At 42.7% G+C, this 19,980-nt stretch overlaps 1 protein-coding gene across 5 annotated transcripts in view; it reads left to right on the top strand.

Moving 5' to 3' along the window:
* The window catches only part of LOC141899575 (RNA-binding protein Musashi homolog Rbp6-like), a 112,997-nt gene that overhangs the window by 41,338 nt on the left and 51,679 nt on the right, over positions 1 to 19,980 (top strand). For all 5 annotated transcript variants that reach the window (XM_074785955.1, XM_074785956.1, XM_074785952.1 and 2 more), the window contains exon 8: positions 10,991 to 11,039. In XM_074785955.1, the coding sequence (XP_074642056.1) occupies positions 10,991 to 11,039 (49 nt within the window). The remainder of the gene's footprint in view (positions 1 to 10,990; positions 11,040 to 19,980) is intronic.

Genomic DNA, 19,980 nt, shown 5'->3' with positions numbered 1-19,980 from the left:
GCTCGTGCGTCGCGGACCCGTAATATGAAGCGTAGCCTCTCTAGATCGGCATAATCCGACAAGGGTCCAGTCTGCGCGAAGAACAGCCTCAGACTTAGATTTGCGGAGAGGCGGGGAACTCTTGCGAAGTGTAGTGCTGACGTATTCCATTTTGTAAAGAAGAATATAGATAGAAACGAAGAAAATAGATCGAAAACCAAATCTTAATTCCGCGAAATAATTTACGTATAGCCATGATGAAGGGCCAGTGTGCATCCCTGCATCGGCATAATGCAACCAGTGTCCAGACACAATTTCATTCTAAGACCAGCCTCAAACTTCAGCATAATTCAGGTCGCACGTAGATCAGACCAGACCGCTGACATATTCAATTTCGTAAATGCTGAGGTGGTGCGTGGGGAGGGGGGCTAAAACGATGTTGTTACAAACAAAATAGATAAAACCAAACCTTAATTCTGCAAAATCATTTACGTTTACCAGTCATAAAGTGCTAGTGCTTTGCCCAAGGGTCGAGCTCTGCTAACTGACCCATATATATATTATAGCTTCGAGTGTTCGATGTTGAAAAAACGACAATGACTATCAAAAAAATGCAGCCAGTACGTCACGTGGCACGTCACAATCCGGCAATTATTCGAGTTCGCGCGAAATCGATTTTCAACTTGACTGTAATTAACACTAGATCTCGTGGCACTCACCCACATGCTAACGAAGTCAAAAAGATCCAATAGCCTATTATTATATTGAAAATTTTCAAATAATCAATTGCGAGTATAATATCGCGGCGTTGTGTAGCCGTGTAGAGTTTTTTTTTCGGATTCAGATATTTAGCCTCGTGTCGTCGTAGTCGCTAGTTAACAGCTAGTAAATACCTCGTGCGATAAGTTGACGTAATCGAATGACTTTCAGGCGACATTTCAGTACGATTATGCTCTGTATGTAATGCTACTTGTAGAGTTGATCGTATAGCGATTTTTTTTTCGACGAATGCGATCTTCTGAAATATTCAGCAGTCCGGGGCTCATTAGCGACACATTTCGTGGTTATTAACGATTATTTTTTGCGGCGTTAACAATAGTCGTATTAGGTTGTATTAGCGTACGACCCCGCGCTAATGAGAATAGAAAAATCAGGCTTAACTATTCATACTGGATTTGTTGTCGTGGAGAGTGACTCTGCGGTACTTTGAATAATTAATTTTTTCCAAGTGATTATTAAGCGCACGTTCGTTCGTTCGTATACTTTATTGAGTTCTCGAAACTAATACCTTTGTCATACATAACGTGCGATCTTGGAGAAGTAATTGTTTTCTTGAGCATTCCCACCCTATCTCATCCCTCCCCTATCCCTTCTTCCTCTCCCCTCTTCTCTCTTCTTTCCTCCCCTTGCTCCCCTTTATCTACTCTCTCCTCTCCCCTCTATCTTCTCTCTTCCCTTCTCTCCCATCTCTTCTATACGTTCTCTCTCCCTTTTTTCTCTCCACTCTCTTCTGCACTCTCCTTTCCCCTTTATCTACTCTCCTCCCCTCTCTCTTCTCTTCTCTCTCCTCTCCCCTCTCCTTGACTCTCCTCTTTCCTCTTTCCCTCTCCTCCCTTTTCTACTCTATTTTTTGAAATCCCCTGAGCCCTAGAATATAAAGTAAGTCCTAATTCGCCATTACAGCAGCTATCATACACATAATTTGGACTGGGCCCTTGCCTAACTAGAGAATGTGTATACATAAATTACTTATTCGTTACCAAATACGAAATTTGGCCCGTGTTAAATGGTCGCAGACCAGGCGGCCCGGGCCTAATCTAATATAGGCAAATCAGCACACTAGGTTCATTCTCTAGCCGGTATAATAAACCGATAGTATTTCGACCACGTTCGTCCTCGCGCGCCGTTTCCAATGCCCCGTATGTCCGCGTTAACGCCCGTTAAAAAAATGTCCCGACATGCAATACATTAATTAGATTTTAAATTTGTATGGCTTCGCCGTAAGAAGTACGTTGTTGACACGGCTCGCCGTGTAATTGTAGCTGTCAGTTTCGACAACAGATTTAGAAATGGATTTTCGTTTTTTCGCGGAAACGTCGTCGAGCGCGATCCTTCGACGAAACGACGAAGCCGAGTAGGTGGAATGTTTGCGCATACGCAGAGCGCATGTGGTCAGGTAGAAAAGGACCCGGCTAAAAAACGTTTTCTTCGAAGTCTTTCTTATGATGTTACGATGAACTTGCAATGGTCACCACATCAACTGTCCAACTTTTGAGCAATAGTAGAATAACCACACTCAGACTTAAGATCATCATATGTTTAAAACCCGATATATACAAAATCTTAGTCTCATCCAGAGAGATTCTGAAACATTGTGTCTTTTATTTTCAATTCCAGAATAATAGATTTTACTTTTGGTCTTTAGAATTTTGGTTATAACAGGTTTGAGCTTATTAAGTTACGATATCATTGATGAAATCATCGTAAAGACCTTCCAGATATAGTTGACGTTGGGAATGTCCTTCGTAGAAACTTTTTTCCAGTATAGAACCTGGACTGAGTACCACTCGAGATCTATTTCAAGATTTGTATTACTAAATGCACGAGATGAAGAACCATTGACACTGCTGACACGACCAGGACTGGAGAATAATGGATGGTTTCAACCACTCGGCACCGCTGCGCGCTCCCTCGTTCGTCCGTTCGGATTTCGCTGATTTCAAATTAACGATACGCAATTTCGCCGAGCGCGGAAGCGTAAAAACCTTTTATGTATAATATTTCTGTAAAAATTGTCCATCAGCTGCGTGAACGAATTGCCAATATATTGCCGAACAGATGCGCGATAAATTAAATCTCCGCATCTAGAAGAGAGCTAGCGAGGGGAGAGCGAGCGAGAGGGAGAGAGATTGAAAGAAAATGAATATCGCGCTGATAGGAAGTGCATTAGATATATAGAAAGTGATATTTTCTCAATAAACCCGACTTTAGAGCCTCGTACAAGCCGCGAAATCAATCTTTCAATCTGCGTACGTCTGCCATTGCAATTTACCAATCTGGAGGCAGTATATAAGTATATTTATAGATATAGACGTATAAAAGTTTATTAGCGGAGCTTTCAGTGGCCAGGTCTTAATCGTTTTGCATTAGCGTTTTTTTTTTTCGGCGGCTATCAATAAGACATTATGAGAAATCAGTGCCCACGGAGCTTGATTTAGGAGTCGCGCCATTCAGCATTCCACTTAACGCGATTTGGAACTAATGAAATACCCCAGTGGGATCGTGGCGGGTCCAATCGTCGTCGTAAACGGCAGTCATGGAAACTGGCCATTCCGTGCTCTCACTTGCACCAGCAGCAGCAGCAGCAGCGGATAATGGATCGGAAATATCCGCACGCTCGTATATGGCTGTTGTTGCCAAAGCAAACCGTACATGTGTGAAAAATCGTTTGCTTTTGTGCGCGCGGTTTTTTTTCGTTGTTGTTAGCGGCGCAATTATTCCGCGAACTGATTTTAGCCGATGATGCGTCCGTGACATTTTAAACTCGAAGTATAAACCTGATTATTGAAAAAATGCAGTTATGTTATCCGCGAACCGGGCTATTATGATAACATTACAACGAGCCTTCAATCGACAAATTTGATATCTTGCTGTATTCACTAGAACTGTGTATCATTTTGAAATTGAAAATTTAACTCATGGTTTGTTCACTTCATGGGGCCGGTTTCAAGCCTGAGTCAACCTTTACGTCGAGAAGTAATCTTATATCCTAAGACTGGTCCTAAGTTGTCTGATTGGCTATAGAACTAATATATGGTCTTAGCCATGTCTTTGGAACTGGCCCCATAACTCTAAACTAGGCTTAATATTAGTCTTAATATTAGACAAGGTTTCATTCAATTCCTCAAATATTTGGACTCAAGGGGGATAATTTATCGTCATTTATTGCTTTTTTTAAACAATTTCTGGTCAATTTAGTAAACCTCCTTGCGATAGAGCTAAGCCTGGATGTCGGGCCTATTCTAACGAATTGAACTGATTCTCGTGGATTGAAATTGTATATGGATTAAACCTCGAATATGCAATTATGCTGTGAGTCAAATTTCGTGCTGTTGGACGGATCAGCGATTGCAAACTCACTCGCCGAATAGTTCGAACTGCATGACTTTTTACGACCGCGATCATAAATCAGGCGATGGGAGGCTGCAGTCGGTCGAGGGTAATGTTGACCTTGGTAAACGGGCTCGAAAAATATATCTCCCAGTTGACAGACTTGCGTTACACATAATGGAGCACTTTGAAGTTATCTATCATTACTGCAAATCCGTTCATAATCCCCCAAGTTGAGCCATACGTGACTAAAGTGTCGATACTTTCTACTTTCATTGATGGATATTTTCTGTCGAATTCAATACGAGATAGAGAGAGAGAGAGAGAAAGAGCCCACACACTGCTCCGGCGCGATCATATATCACATCAGATGTCTCCGTGGCACGGTCGGCTGCGATCCAAAACCACGGGCCGTATGAACTTCAAAATAAGACGTCTTGTGCGGGACGCCTCGGCTATGGCTGCGGCGGTCGTAACGCAACCCGACGTCGAAACTAAGTATCCCGGATTTATGGACGCGGGATTATTCGACGTTCGACTCGTGATTAATGCGCGGTCATTAGCGCGCGATCAACGTCTGATCGTCCGAAACATGACATGTACATCCGCCGCGGCTGACGCCGACCACAACGTGCGACGACGAGCTTATGTCATATTTGTGAATTTGAATGTTCGCCTGTCGATGATACCCCGGGGATTTGTTCGCCATAGCACATCCTCCCCCTCCCCCCCCCCCCGATAGGGAGTCGAACTTGCCACAGTAGGAAACCCTGCCTGATAGTTCATGAGGTATGTGACCAAAAGACGGACGCAAAACCTCATCAGGGGATTCGAACCTGATGGCGTTGAGACTCGCCACAGTACGAATCCCTGTCTGACTAGCCCGGGTGCGCAGCTACATGTGTAGTACGGATGATGTCATCATTATTATTAGCCGATCAGAAAACGCGTTTTATTTTAGCCCTTTTTTTCCATATTGAGTATATGTATGAAATTTTGCTTCGGCAAATCTGATTGGCAAACCTGTGGCAAACCCGGTCTCTGCCCACCCGCTCTAGTGAAGCAGGGTTTCGTGCCTCGGCTAAGTCGAGCGATACCATCAGGTTCGAATTCCTGCCGGGGGAGGATGACCATTACACGACAAGGAGGTTATGTGTGCGTCCTCTCGGTCTCATACCTCATAAAACTGCCCTTAATTACGCTGAATTACCGTCAGTATTCTGCAACGAAGGACGCGGGGAGACAATTTTCTATCATTTCCGAGCGTTTTTTTTTCTCGCAAATAACTTTGATAATCATTTTCATCCGATGTAGTTTATTGTATATCTACTCACGATCGTGAGGAAGATTTTTTTCCATTTCGGGTTGTTCACCGCATGCGTATACCTTTATATCTACATCGATATATATATATTTGCATCTATATAAATAGCTATTAAATAGATATCAGTAAATATTTTGGCCCTGGAGCTCGAGTTCGACGGAATAACGTTTTACGTCAACGCGCAGACGTTCGCGAGAACATCAAAGATCGAGCGAATGAAATCTCCGTCGACTGGATTTGTCAAGGTAGAATCGCGTCAGAGCGCTTTTTGAAATAACTCCAGCCTTCTGGCTGTCGCCTTCTATTTTCATCGCTTTTTCATACGATTATAGATTTCACGAGGAAAAAAAAATGTCGTTCGGTGGACGAAAAATCGATTCTAGCGCATATATATAAATATATATATATATATATATATATATATATATATATATATATATATATATATATATATATATAAATATGTATATGAACATGTGTGTACAGTCGCTGGTTGATGGCTCAGTCTTATATTCAAGGTAGAATTTTTGGCAAGGCTTCCAACGGGCGGCCTATGGCCCTGGCCATAAAAATGAAGAACACCCCCATGGCCATCCCTGGTTATTAGTGACTAAGTTTCATTGTTCCATCGATATCTTTTGTCATGAAATACATGAATTTCCATATGTTAAATGAATCCCTTTTTATTATTCTAATGCAAGCTAACGGCTAGCTTGCAGGGGGGACTTGTACTACGGTTCACGACTAACCGGTCTGGTGAGTGTCCTTTTCACACCTGAACCCTAAACAGGTAATAAAAATGCCGAGCGTCGAGATCGATTTTAATCGTGGCCTAAATAATGAATGGATTATGTGGCGCATACGTCTTCTCGGCGTCGACTTTTGACGAAAAAAAAAACGAATAAATATATTTCAACAACGGAAAGCAGAACGAAAACGCGCGCGTGTCACGGCATATCGCGGCGCCGTTCAAAACGAGAAAACGATACGCGCGACTAGGATTGAAAAGCGCGATTTTGATGAAAAATAAATATTCGTGCGAAGAAGAAGAAGAACATTAGAAAGTTCTGCGGTTGTAAACGCCGCGATCGACGTCAATTCATCGCGAGACGTAGATCTTTCGAAGGCTTTGGCGTACAGCCCATTTATAGTCTATTATTTGAAGTTATTGTATGCTTCATATAATACTTCCATTAGAAGCGGTTGTTTGCGCAGCACTAATTAAACAGAAACCTGCAGGGAGATTTCAGCATTATATTTGCTTTCGGTTCTCGCGCCGTATGAATTTTACATGGCTGCCAGTATCGTATTTGGCGCGGGGCCGCCGTTCGGATTCGGTATTTGATATATCGGTCGAACAAAACGCTAACTACTACTACTCGCTTACGATGACGCGAATTCGTCGAATTATAAGCAATCGATCGAATTAATGCGTTGTTTATTCAAATATTTTTGTCTCGCGCATTCGATTCGAATTCTCATGCCCTGATTCTTCTTTTATCGTTTTTGCGGTGTTATAAATGTCGATATCTCCGATCCCTCGGTGTATAATAATAACGTTTGGCGCAAAAGAACCGGGCTATTTTTAACTTCTTTAGTATTTGCCAATATGATCCTCGAAGGCATTTTGCATATGACTATAATTATGTAACGCCAAATTTTCTTCCGAAGCTTCTTTGCTTGCAGCCAAAGTATCTCATAAAGACGAGCTTGGCGTTTTGTAGCAGTGCCAGAACAGCCTTATATGGGCGTTGCTCTCGCCGGACTGTACGAAATGCTTCAATTGGTATAAAACCTTGGTCATCATCATCATCATCATCATCATCGTCATCATCATCATTCTTATGGACCTTTTGTTATCGCATATGACACTTTCTTCCTTTAGTACAAAATATTTTACTTGAAAAAGGTTCTAACCTCATTCTATGTTGTCGGGAAAGCGTTGCTTATTTATTGATTTAGTTATTTATTCGTTGTTGGAACTACATTTGGAAGAACGCATGCTTTGTTAAGTATACTTAAGACGTTTAATTTTCATATGGATTCAACATGCACCATCATGTAAATTTAGGAAAGTCCTTATTAAGAACTTCCTTATTAAGAAGAAAGTGTTTATATGTATAGCTTTATTTCAAGGAAGATTTTACGATAAGTTATTTATTTTGCTAAGGTCAAAGTGACATTGATAGCAAAGTTATGAATATCAAACATCTTTATTTTCCGTTTCAATTTCGGTTATGCATAGAGAATGAAAAATCATTATTTACGCAGCAATATACATCAATTGAAGATAAATACATGCGAATAAATGAATATTCTATATATCACTTAGTGGATTCATTTCACATTATGAATATATAACCGAAATGTTTCGAATGCCCTAATCGTCTAAATACGGATGGAAAGTGTGCGGATAATCAAGATGTTGTAAAAGATTAAGCAGGGATGTACGGTATACCAGCTCGGTTCTTTCGGCATGTGAGCTGGCAATGCTATCAGTCCCGCTACTGTTTACGATGCTGAACGCTTGCCGGTGATTTGAAGTGGTTCGTTGAATCGTCTTTGGTATGTTTCTCGATGTACGCGTATTGTCTCTTTCGGTCGGTGTGTCGCGGATCTTTGTCATTTGGTTAGCGAGTCGTTCGGTCAATCAACTATTCAGCTTAGCTTCTCCGATACATTTCCTGATTGCTGCAGATCGTTGCTTTTAAAAGGAAACGCGTCGGTCCTCACAAGAATAATGTTACGCACTTACTCTCTTGTGTTGGTCAAACATACAAACGGTACTATCCATGTGTATCAACAAACCGACAGTCTACACTGGATCTGTTTCTGCAGATTTTGATTGACTTAAGAAAAATGAGATATTTTTACTCTAGACTTCTACTGTACATTCTAGGCTGACATTGAAATCAACGTCTGTAGTCAATTAGCCAATTGGCTCGTGCTTTGATATTTTAATCCGTTGGCAATTTTTACTTGAAACTGGAACTTGGAATCATTTTCGATTGGTCCAAATTCTTACCTGATTTGAGAAGGAAGAATTGTGGTGACAACCGTTTGCTGATTTTTAGTAGGTTGACTTTTAAGGAAAATCAAGGCAACCCAAAGGCCACACCCGGGAATGTCAGAAGCATTTTATTCACGCAGCTTGTTACACCATTATCATTATGTTAGCATTAGCCTGTCTAAGTATCTTGAATGAATTTTGAAGAAAAAAGCGACCTTGAAAATTTTGACGAAATTCCAATTGAAAATCGCGTTCATGATTCTTTGCCGTTTCGAATGCCATTTCAAAATGAAATACGATCCGGAATAACTAATGTCTGCTGCTTGAGACTGAAATTTATAACCTGATATTCGAAGAGTGAGCAGACTCTGGTCTTCCTACGGCATATGGCTCAGTTCCCCTCTTGTAATATCCGTTCCAAAGCTGGTGGGATTTGAACCTCGCTCCTTGAAGACTGCCACAGTACGAAACCCTACCGTTGAGCATTGCCTAATGAATATGTTTAGACCACTTAGATTTCCCATAATATATATATATATATATATATATATATATATATATATATATATATATATATATATATATATATATATATATATATATTAGCTCTGTTTATAAGTACATTATTGCTTATGTTATTATTGCCTTTAACGATAATGATAATTTCATGTTCCACTAGGCAAAAAGCTGACAATACCTTCTACTATAGACGAATGACGTTGGGACTCTGATACCTGTGAGGGAGGCTGGGTGATGTCATTAGACTCGTACCCTGAGAGGGAAGAGGCACAGTCTAGTGATGTCATAAGGCTTGTACCCTGAGAGGGAAGAGGCACAGTCTAGTGATGTCATAAGGCTTGTACCCTGAGAGGGAAGAGGCGCAGTCTAGTGATGTCATAAGGCTCATACCCTGAGAGGGAAGAGGCACAGTCTAGTGATGTCATTAGACTCGTACCCTGAGAGGGAAGAGGCACAGTCTAGTGATGTCATAAGGCTTGTACCCTGTGAGGGAAGAGGCGCAGTCTAGTGATGTCATAAGGCTCATACCCTGAGAGGGAAGAGGCACAGTCTAGTGATGTCATTAGACTCGTACCCTGAGAGGGAAGAGGCACAGTCTAGTGATGTCATGAGGCTCATACCCTGAGAGGGAAGAGGCACAGTCTAGTGATGTCATTAGATTCGTTCCCTGAGAGGGAAGAGGCACAGTCTAGTGATGTCATAAGGCTTGTACCCTGAGAGGGAAGAGGCACAGTCTAGTGATGTCATAAGGCTCGTACCCTGAGAGGCGCAGTCTAGTGATGTCATAAGGCTCGTACCCTGAGAGGCGCAGTCTAGTGATGTCATAAGGCTCGTACCCTGATAGGCGCAGTCTAGTGATTTCATAAGGCTCGTACCCTGAGAGGGAAGAGGCACAATCTAGTGATATCATAAGGCTCGTACCCTGAAAGGGGGCGTATCATTTTTGTATTTCGATGCCAACGACATATCAGTTCTGAGCGCGTGCCTGATGCATCTACTAGAAATGATCCTATATCATCGTGGACGTCAGCGGTGATTTCATTTCATTTTCTAAATTTGTCATCGACGACAAATGACGCATTATCTTCGTACGGAAATTGTCGCAATCGTTCGTTCGAAAATTATCGTCGGTTAGTTTCGGCGGCGGCGGTGGCACATATATCGCGGCGCGCGCGCGGTCATTACTTAAACCCCCCTCAGTACAACGATACCATTAGCATCGTTATAATTTATCATAATTTCGCCCGTCGTTTATTTTACCGTTTGTTGCGAACAATCGCGTTGATTAAGAGCGCGATATTAATTCTGAAAGCTGTCAGGCCGTGTGTTTGTCCCTTTTTTTCCTGTGGTTGGTTGTCGAGAAAAAATTAACGAATGACTGAACGAATGAATGAATGAATGAATGAATGAATGAATGAATGAATAAGTGAATGAATGAATGGCTGACGCCCAGCTTTTCCAACTGACTTTTGCGTTAGGGTCATATTTCGTTCAACATGCCTCGGTATTCTCCTATAGCCTGTTGAGAAAATATAGGGTTTGCTCAACTGCAGGAGTAGGCGTCCTGAACCGCCATAGCTTTCTCCTTCCTCCAATCTCCAGCAACAAGGGCCCAGCTGTTTTTTCGACCAGTTAGATGATATATGTTTTTGGCGCGTGCCAACTTGGGGTAAAACATCGCAAGGGTGACAAATTTAAGCACGGGTTAAATTATTGCTTGTGAATTGCTACTGGTTCCTGTGCTAATACCGGTGGTACCGGTTCTGATGGCGCACTTCACTTTGTTAAAGTATCGTTTAGTACCTAATTTGACTCGAGGCCTGATCTGCACCTATTTGGTGACCCAGGCCAGATGGTCTCTGTGTGATGGCGCCTAATGTAATATAGGGTTTTTAAGCTAAAACTGATTTAGTAATCTGAATCCCGGCCAATCTGCAAAACAGTTAACTTCCTGTGATGCAAAAAGGGAAGTGGGTATAACTTAATGCACTGTACAACAAATCGTTTTGAAATGTTTGTTCAATCATACTATATTTTTGTTCTTTCAGGTCACAGAATGTATGCTTATGTTCGACAAAAATACCCAGAGAAACAGGGGTAAGTTATATAACATTCTTTGCGACATTAGAAAAACCTCACGGAAGAAAAACTCAACATGAAAAATGGCGGAAGTTTTAACGTTTTGTCGAATGATGAATTCTGTTATGATTCGAACGTTTTGAATTGTTCGACTTGAAATCAACAACCCTTTAAAAAATCGATATTTTCCTAATGGGCTCATATTTGTTTCTGATTATAGTACGTGACTGTGTGCACATGCGAAATCAAAGCTTTTTCTTCGATTGAAATTCATTATCGAATGCTGAATATTTTTCGACAGTTCCTTCGGGATACGCGCCGCGAGATTTGATCGATTTGAACTCGAATATCGTTATAGAGATGAGATTTCTTCACGTTATGAGTAGATACGTGTCTGTTGAATTGAGTTGAATTGTCTGCTTACAGAACAGAGTTCATAGAAGTCGTTGAAAGTCTGAAATGGGAATGGGTCATTCGAGGCAGTAAAATCCTTAAGTCATTGTCGTGGTCCTCGAATGGCATCGCCTTGCCGCGCAATTTGTAGCTGCTGGTCGCTTATCATCTATATCAGATCACAGCATTGTTAGGTCTAGTACCCTAGTCTGTGATGATTTATCTCAACTCCAATGAAAACAATGATTATTCTGGGCATTGCGAACATAAGGATTGTATATAAGTCCTGGAATTGGAGTTAAAAAAAGTCCTCGTAAGTCATGAAATGAGATCGGTCATGGACACTTTGAACCCTGGCAATATCAATTCAGGTATCTTTCTTCGTAGAAAGCAATGATTTTGAAAACTAGGCATAGCTGAAGTACGCCGTGTTAAGGAAACTGTCCAGCCAGTCGGAGACAGCGTCGAGCCGCGCTTAATTACGCATTATTCGCCGGGCGGCCCGAATAAGACTTGGGAATTAGCGGCATCATGCATACCATTTCCCCGCTGACAAAATATCTCATCCCCCTGGATTACGTTTGCATTTAGAAACAGTCTTTTCGGCTCGCTGGCTGTTTCACCTTTTCCACGGCTTTTCGCGACCTCTATTACGACGAGATTGCGTCGTTCGTTCGGCGGTTGTGGCATGGTTTCTCTGGCGGCGGTGTCGGCGTTGTTGTTAAATTCGTCTGTGACTCACCGTCGGTAACGCGCGCCAGTTATCAGATTTATTCGCGATTGAATTTTTTCTCGTGAGTCACGGAAATTATGAAAATCACGGCGTGACGCTCGCCTGCTCGTTCGTCTGCTTTCTACGGGGCCGCGATAATTTTCGTAATCCGCCCGAGAAAAATGTCGCGTAATATCACGATCATGTATAGGCGGCGCGCATACGTCGACATAGATGTAGAAATTACCGGGCGTTTAAATTAACGCCTGCGGGCTTTGGTAAGTTGCGCGATCAAAAGCAGGGTCTTTTCAATATCGCGTCGTCTCCCGATGTAACTCCAGTCTAGTTTTAGTAATTTAGCAATTACGCGACGACACTCAAATACCATAATAGAAATTTAATAACTGCTATTGTGAGATTATTGCGTAAGGAAAAAAAGGAGAATAGACCTCGAAGTAGATTATCCGTTGCCTCCCTGCAAGCGGTGGCAAATAGATAATTGGAGAGACAAGAGATAATGTATATTGCGGAGTGCAAATAGTTTTTTCATTGAAGGCCCACTGGCTGTATAAAAACCTGATCAATGTCAGACACGGCATTCAGTTTCTTCAAACCCATGGAGCATTGAGTGCTCCAATGGTTAATATAGTATAGTAGTTGATTTTCAATGTCAACAAAATACAAAATAGATAATAACAAAATAGATCACAGACCATGAGATGACAGGCGCCCGTGCAGAGCCGTTGAGGCTGTATATCCAAAAGGATGTTCAGACACCTTGACACGGTTGAATTTCTCTATTTTCTCTGTCATTTGAACCGCCTTGTCAAGAAATATGTAATATAGACTGTGCCTTGTCAAGAAATATGTAATAATGCGTAATATATTCATTTCTGCATGCAAAATTCCGTTTCGGCCCTCCCCTTTATTAAGCAATTTAGTTGGTATTTTCTTCGAAATTATGATTATGAATTCTTAAAACATGCGTGGATCGGCAATATCGACGCACTTGTCCTGTATAGAGATCATATTATTTCTATTGCAAATCCGGGTATATTTTTTCGGGATAGGTTGCGGAGAGATTGACAGTTGACACGACAACAACGCAAATGGATCTACTATCGTTGTTGTTTTCTGGCAGCAGCTGTCAGTAAGGGATCGTTGCATCAGTACGGAGCCACCCCTGTACTGGGCGTCGTGTTTTGTTCATTGTACACGCGCGTGCACCCGTGACATTCTTCAAGATACTTCAAACGTATATCTGTGCAGATCACCGGGCGCCATCTGCGTATAGCCGTTGCGATAAAACAATGGATACAATGTGGTCACATTTGGGCTGCTGTCTATATCTATTAGAAGGATGCGCCACGCGGGTCTTTCGCGCTTTGAATAGGGGAAAAAAACGCCGGCCGTGTACCACGTGTCATCTCATCGACACGAGGAAAGTCTTCGACCAACTGTCACCGAGCCTTCCTTCAGAGCTTGTTTTTAAATTAATGAACGACACAATAGTCAGATACGGGGAACCAGATGTTCAGAAGTTCAATGTAGGGCGTTCTCTGGGGCGGAGAGGCATATCAATAGACGCCATCGATTTAACACCGATGTAATATATTTTTGTACGTATCGATTTCGATCAGAGCTTTCTGTGAAAAACACGCGTTCTTAAGCTTCATACGTATATAGTAAAAAACCATACGGCTAATGTTTATATTTTCGAAAATGTCAGAAGTTCATCTCATTCTCTCTCTCTCTCTCTCTTGCTAGGAAAGTAGATTTAATCAAATCGACAGCATAGCTGTGGGTAGCTAATAAAGGTAATCATTATCAGTGAATGGAAATACTATTGATTTCTCCATCTTGTTGATGGTTTACTGTGCGCGCATAGACATTGCCGAACCCAGCGGTGGTGTGGTATATTATTGACTCGCGGATGTATAAATCGTCGGTTGTAGTTACAACACCATAGCAGACGGTATGGATACAACATTCTTAACATTGGCGTGCAACCGTTAAACCCAACCATCTGACCACAAACCAGTCCCCCGAAATAGCTTTCTTACCCACTTTCTTGCTGGTGCACTGGCGGTGAATATCGGCGTAGATAATTGGTGCTCTAATAAACAGCCAACTGCTACTTGTCATTCGTTTTCAGTGCCAACCACACCTTACATTCAGAACCGTCCATAAATACCATTCAATCATTCATAAGCCATACGAAAATCTCGACTTGCCTGGCGCGCAGTATGTTGTTCTTCCCAATATATGAACGATTAAAAACAATCTAGAAATAAGCTTCGTAAGTTGACCAACTTCACAGTTTTTCGGAAAAAAAAACTATTCGGCTATCATATACAAAAGCCTATGAAACTCAACTATCAAACTCAAAAGCCTTTAAAACTCAACTATAAAATTCAAAAGCCTTTAAAACTCAACTATAAAACTCGAAAGCCTTTAAAACTCAACTATAAAACTCGAAAGCCTTTAAAACTCAACTATAGGAATCTTGTATAGGAATACGATATCGATGACTTGCAAATGAAATTCAAACAACTTCTTGCAATGATCCGTTTAGTTGACTGAAATGAATAATTTATCAAAATCAATAAGTAAACCTTCAGGTAGAGAGTTCATGTAGCCAAATAGAAGCGATAACAATAAATATCTTATTTTCAATGAGTAATAACGGTTTATTGCTACAAATGTTTTCGGGATCATATCCTTCGAGTGAATGAAATACTAGTGAATCGAATGAATTGAACTACAGATTTATATAGGATATAAGGTATTGAAATTACAAGTGCTAAATTCAATAGGAATTAATAGTTCCAAATGAAATGTTTTGTTGAGTTCAACGCGAGGTCGGCTAGTCATTTGGTATCCGTCGATAAAGGATGTTGTCGTTTTGTCTGGTTTCGATTAGGATTTCGTCCGCCGTCCGCGAAAATCTCTGGTACATCTTACCGAAGCCATTTGTTTCATTAAATCTAATTGAAAACCATGAGGGTCAATGTAGCATTTATCACAAGCGGCGCGCGGAAAGAAAATAGGTTGGAAATGAATGACCATTAGCGAGCTGCCAAGACGGCTCGGGTAAATTGCTATGAATCGATGAGGGAAGCTAGGTGGGTAGCCGCGCACCAGCTCTCAATATATGTTTAGATAGATATTGGTAACTCGCTTACAGTAACCGACAACGACGCACTACTGTATGGCTTTCCTGATTATCGTCATTATGGATAGAGAAAGGTGTCATGATCGGTTACATGAAGTAGCCCGCGGGTGAAATAGGTAGCATTCGCGATCTGTTTATGACGACTGATTTGCTGATATTCTGTCGGTGTATAAAGTCGAATCGTCAGTCCAGTGTTCGCTGGTACAAAATGTTAATGATTTATCCCTGTAAATCCTTAACGGGCTGTGTGAATTGATGGTGATGTTTATGGTTCCCAGTGTCTGGTGATTGTTTCAAGAAAGGCCAGCCAAAATCTTTGAATTCAAACGGGCCTTTGAAATACGGGGAGCCATTTAATCAATGCAAACTTTGTAAGGCTTTCTTCCTCCATCTTGAACCGTCTTCAAACGTATTATCGAAAGCAGTGTCTTTGAAGTGCCAGCAAGGCTATAATGGCACTAGCGTTTTTGATCAAAATTGGCTGGACCAAAGATGTCAGATCAGGCCTGTAGCGAATTTTAGCGCGGGTCATTTTATTCCGCGTGAAAGCTAACTGGTTCTGGAAGTGAACCACCTGGCTTACCATATTATCCTAGAGCCTGTAACAACTCAGCCCTTGTACGGTGAACATTGGTCATAGCGAAATAGACGCTTTACAAATGGTCACAGTTCATCATTATTATTAATATTATTGTTTATTATTATTATTATTATTATTATTATTATTATTATGTTATTATTATTACCATAGCATTTTGTTTGGATAACATTTCAGTCACGAGCGAGTGATTTATGTAAGAAATCCGACGATAATTTCAGCAAGAGGAAGCAAGTTCTTGAATATAAATGGGTGTATATTTCGCGCAATAGCCATCATCAGGTGTGAGTGATTAACGTACGAATATGCTGCCTTATTAGTTAGTCACTGTCCAAATAAGATGCGGACCTGGGGCAGGCCAGTTTGACCCGAGCACAGACCTGGTGCAGGCCCGTTTGACCCGGGCTCCGTGCGTTCGCCGCTGAACCTCGTATCGTGTATCCGACGATGAGGCCGTTTTTTTTTTTACGTCGTCGGTATTCATTACTTGAATGATTGTCGTACGGGCAATGACTGCCTCTACGAGTCTCGTGTCGCCGATCGAAAGAAACACCAGCTCTATTAACGAGCAATTCTCGTTGCGTAATGATATTTTCCCGAATATGAGAAAATAGTATCAATTATCGACGTTGCAGCAACCAGATAAGTGCTCGCGCTAGGCCGGCACGCACGAGATTTAAAAGTAAATTGGTAGCTGTCGTCGTTTTTTTTTTTGCGAGCCGCTTACGTACACACGCCGGGCCCGTCAAGACGTGAAGGTCAAGGTCGCGTGTCGGAACGTAATTTCGCTCGAACGAGCACAGCGGCTTTTCTCCGCTCCGAAATCCGCCGGGGCTTCGCGTCAATTCTGGCTGATCGACTGTGTGCTCTACGTAGACCACTTTGTGTCGTGGAAGCTGTAAAACGTCTTCACGCATGGTTTCGCGCCCGATACTTTAATATCAATGAAATCTCCCGGCGTCTGCGCGTTCATTGATAAACCTGGTCGGGATAAAAACGGCAATTTCAAATTCGCGCACATTTTTTGTACATCGCGCCAAGCCTTGATCGCGCAAGCGTTTTTGGCCACAACCTAAATGCCAAATCAGGCCTGGACCAACAGTTCACACGAGTGCTAAACTGGCCTGTGCCTGTTTGGCTCAACTAAAAACGTAAGTCAAGGCCCGAGCGATATTTTAGCATTGGTCAAATTATTGCTTGTTTAGGTTCCGGAAGTGACTCATTTTGCATCGGTTCTTCATTCTTCATCTCGATCGTGGACACGTCAATCTGGCTCGTGTATCCCGGCCGTATACCGCGGAGGCAGGCATTGGCTATTGTATCTTGCTGTCTCGCTGGGACGGCTGCCTTCGGAAGATGCGAAGGAAAGATTAATCGAGTATATCGAGAACTAATTGAATAGTTGATTAATCAGGATGTTATTGAAGCGATGTTTGGGATACTGATTATAGATGCACCAGTGGACGATATGAAAATTGCATTACGTTTTCTGTGGCCTTCGTCGGCCGCTTGCGTTACGGTAACAATCGCAGAGCCGCCAACTGTTCCTGATTTTCAGTTTTTGTTACCATGTTATAGCGAGAAATACTGATTTCATATTTGTTTGATGCGTACAGAAATATGAAAGATGTTACCGAAGGTCTTGCTGTTGATTACCGATTGATTTCAACATCTTCTTTCGTATTCCAATGAAATGTTACTGAAAAAAATTTGAATTCGTTGCTGATGGCTTCGTTCAACGTTTGACAGCCTTGCGATCGCTGATGCCCGTACGTGTATGCAGCGAAGTACGGATAGAGATGAATACCCTTGTTTGAAAGAAAAAATAATCGTTCATTCATCGAAACGATTCCGTACGTCGTTGGACGTGTACAGCATCTCGCACAGCGCCTGTTCGACTCTTTATCATCTCGCTTTCTTCGAGAAAGGCGCGATGAATCAGAATCAATCGCGCGAATTGGCAAAACGCCATTCGCTACAATTTCGAGCCAAGCATTCCTCGCTTACGTTTTTTTCTCGACCGCTCAATCGTCCGGCGTTTCGTGTTTTCTCAACAACAACGAGATGCGTAGATGCAAAAAAAAAAACAAACCCGGAAAATCTGATTTGAAAACATCGGCGGCTAGACAACAGCAACGACGATGAGGACATCATCAATCTTGTTTCCGATATAGAATTTGCTGGCCTGCGCCGGCGCACAGCACATAGAGAATCCCTTTCGAGCGCGGGCGCAGAAATTGATCACCGCGACTTGCGAAAATAGGAATATATTGAATTCGACGTGTTGTAAATTGCCTTCGTAGTAAAACCAGCAGCGGCAGCGGCAGCGGCGGAATGGGATTGCTAATACTCCACCGTTCGTTCGTTCATTTCATTGTTCTGATTTCGTGGTAATAAATCGCCCGTGTCAGAGATGAGCAGATATCTCGGTCGGGTACGAGCGCATTTCTAATTTATCGCCGGAGATTGTTGCTTGTTGTAGCCAAGTTCGAGTTGGCTCATTGACGCAAGTGGATTATTTATACCCGCCTGCGATTGAGTTAAAGGAGCAGGCAGAAATGAGCTGAAATGAGTTCCTCCGTCCAAATCAAGGGTGGATCCGGAGCTACATCGCAAACAGGCACTTGGATGTCCAAAAAAGGTGTATTCCTGCACTGAGGGGCGAAAAGGGCACTTCGATGTCCACAAAGGCAAAATGTACTGGGGAACTACCTCATTGAAATGCACGTTATCTTTGTTGACAAAATAGAAGAGGGCACTCAAAAACATTTGATGGACTTGTACAAGTCTCCCTAGTCCCCCAGGATCTGCCCCTGTATATGGTGAGATCCTAGCATGGACGCTTGATTCGAATGTTCAACTTGTACTTCGTTGCTCCACTCGATTTCATATGCATAAAACCAGTTGTAAAAGCTCGTTCAGTATCTTTTTTAAAAAAAAATGATCCTGCCCATTTCAGCGAGCTGATCGACGGTTGTCATATTTTCTCTGCCCCTGTCGCATTTTTCGTCGCGCTTTACATTTCGAGAGACCAACAAAAAATCAAATCATGTAAGCTATCGGCACGATGAATTCTGATGAAGTCTTCGGTGAAAACAGCTCCTGAATTATTAACACGCAATTGCGAGATATGCGCTAATGCCGCATTGTTCTTTTCACTTCGAATGTGTGAGAGAGAGAGAGAGAGAGAGAGAGAGAGAGAGAGAGAGGGAGAGAGGGAGAGAGGGAGAGAGGGAGAGAGGGAGAGAGGGAGAGAGAGGGAGAGAGGGAGAGAGGAGAGAGGGAGAGAGGGAGAGAGGGAGAGAGGGAGAGAGGGAGAGAGGGAGAGAGGGAGAGAGGGAGAGAGGGAGAGAGGGAGAGAGGGAGAGAGGGAGAGAGGGAGAGAGGGAGAGAGGGAGAGAGAGGAGAGAGGGAGAGAGGGAGAGAGGGAGAGAGGGGAGAGAGGGAGAGAGGGAGAGAGGGAGAGAGGGAGAGAGGGAGAGAGGGGAGAGAGGGAGAGAGGGAGAGAGGGAGAGAGGGAGAGAGGGAGAGAGGGGAGAGAGAGGGAGAGAGGGAGAGAGGGAGAGAGGGAGAGAGGGAGAGAGGGAGAGAGGGAGAGAGGGAGAGAGGGAGAGAGGGAGAGAGGGAGAGAGGGAGAGAGGGAGAGAGGGAGAGAGGGAGAGAGGGAGAGAGGGAGAGAGGGAGAGAGGGAGAGAGGGAGAGAGGGAGAGAGGGAGAGAGGGAGAGAGGGAGAGAGGGAGAGAGGGAGAGACACCGTATAGAGACACACACTAGAGAAATGCTCTTTGCCCCATATATAAAACCCATTATGTTCTTCAGCAGATTCTGACCCGAAGGTTTTCGAACCTTCTGTCTGCAGGTGGATGGCATTTTCTGACCTTTCGCCGAGCTTCGACGTCTTACGGGAACAGTTACGGTTACTTTTATGCATACCTGGTAGCCGCGCTGTACTTTAGACGGAATATTCTTCCATATGGTGTCTTCACGTCGTTCCCAGGCACCGCTACTGGCCTCGCGGCCATCGGATATTCGTTAACTTCGGCCAATTTGCCTGACTCCAAAGCTGTGAATTTATATGGAT

This window comes from Tubulanus polymorphus, chromosome 2 (genome assembly GCF_964204645.1).
Source record: "Tubulanus polymorphus chromosome 2, tnTubPoly1.2, whole genome shotgun sequence".
Taxonomy (NCBI): Eukaryota; Metazoa; Nemertea; class Palaeonemertea; order Tubulaniformes; family Tubulanidae; genus Tubulanus; species Tubulanus polymorphus.
The sequence above is the reverse complement of the archived record's forward strand: the minus strand, read 5'-3'. Positions and strand labels throughout refer to the sequence as shown.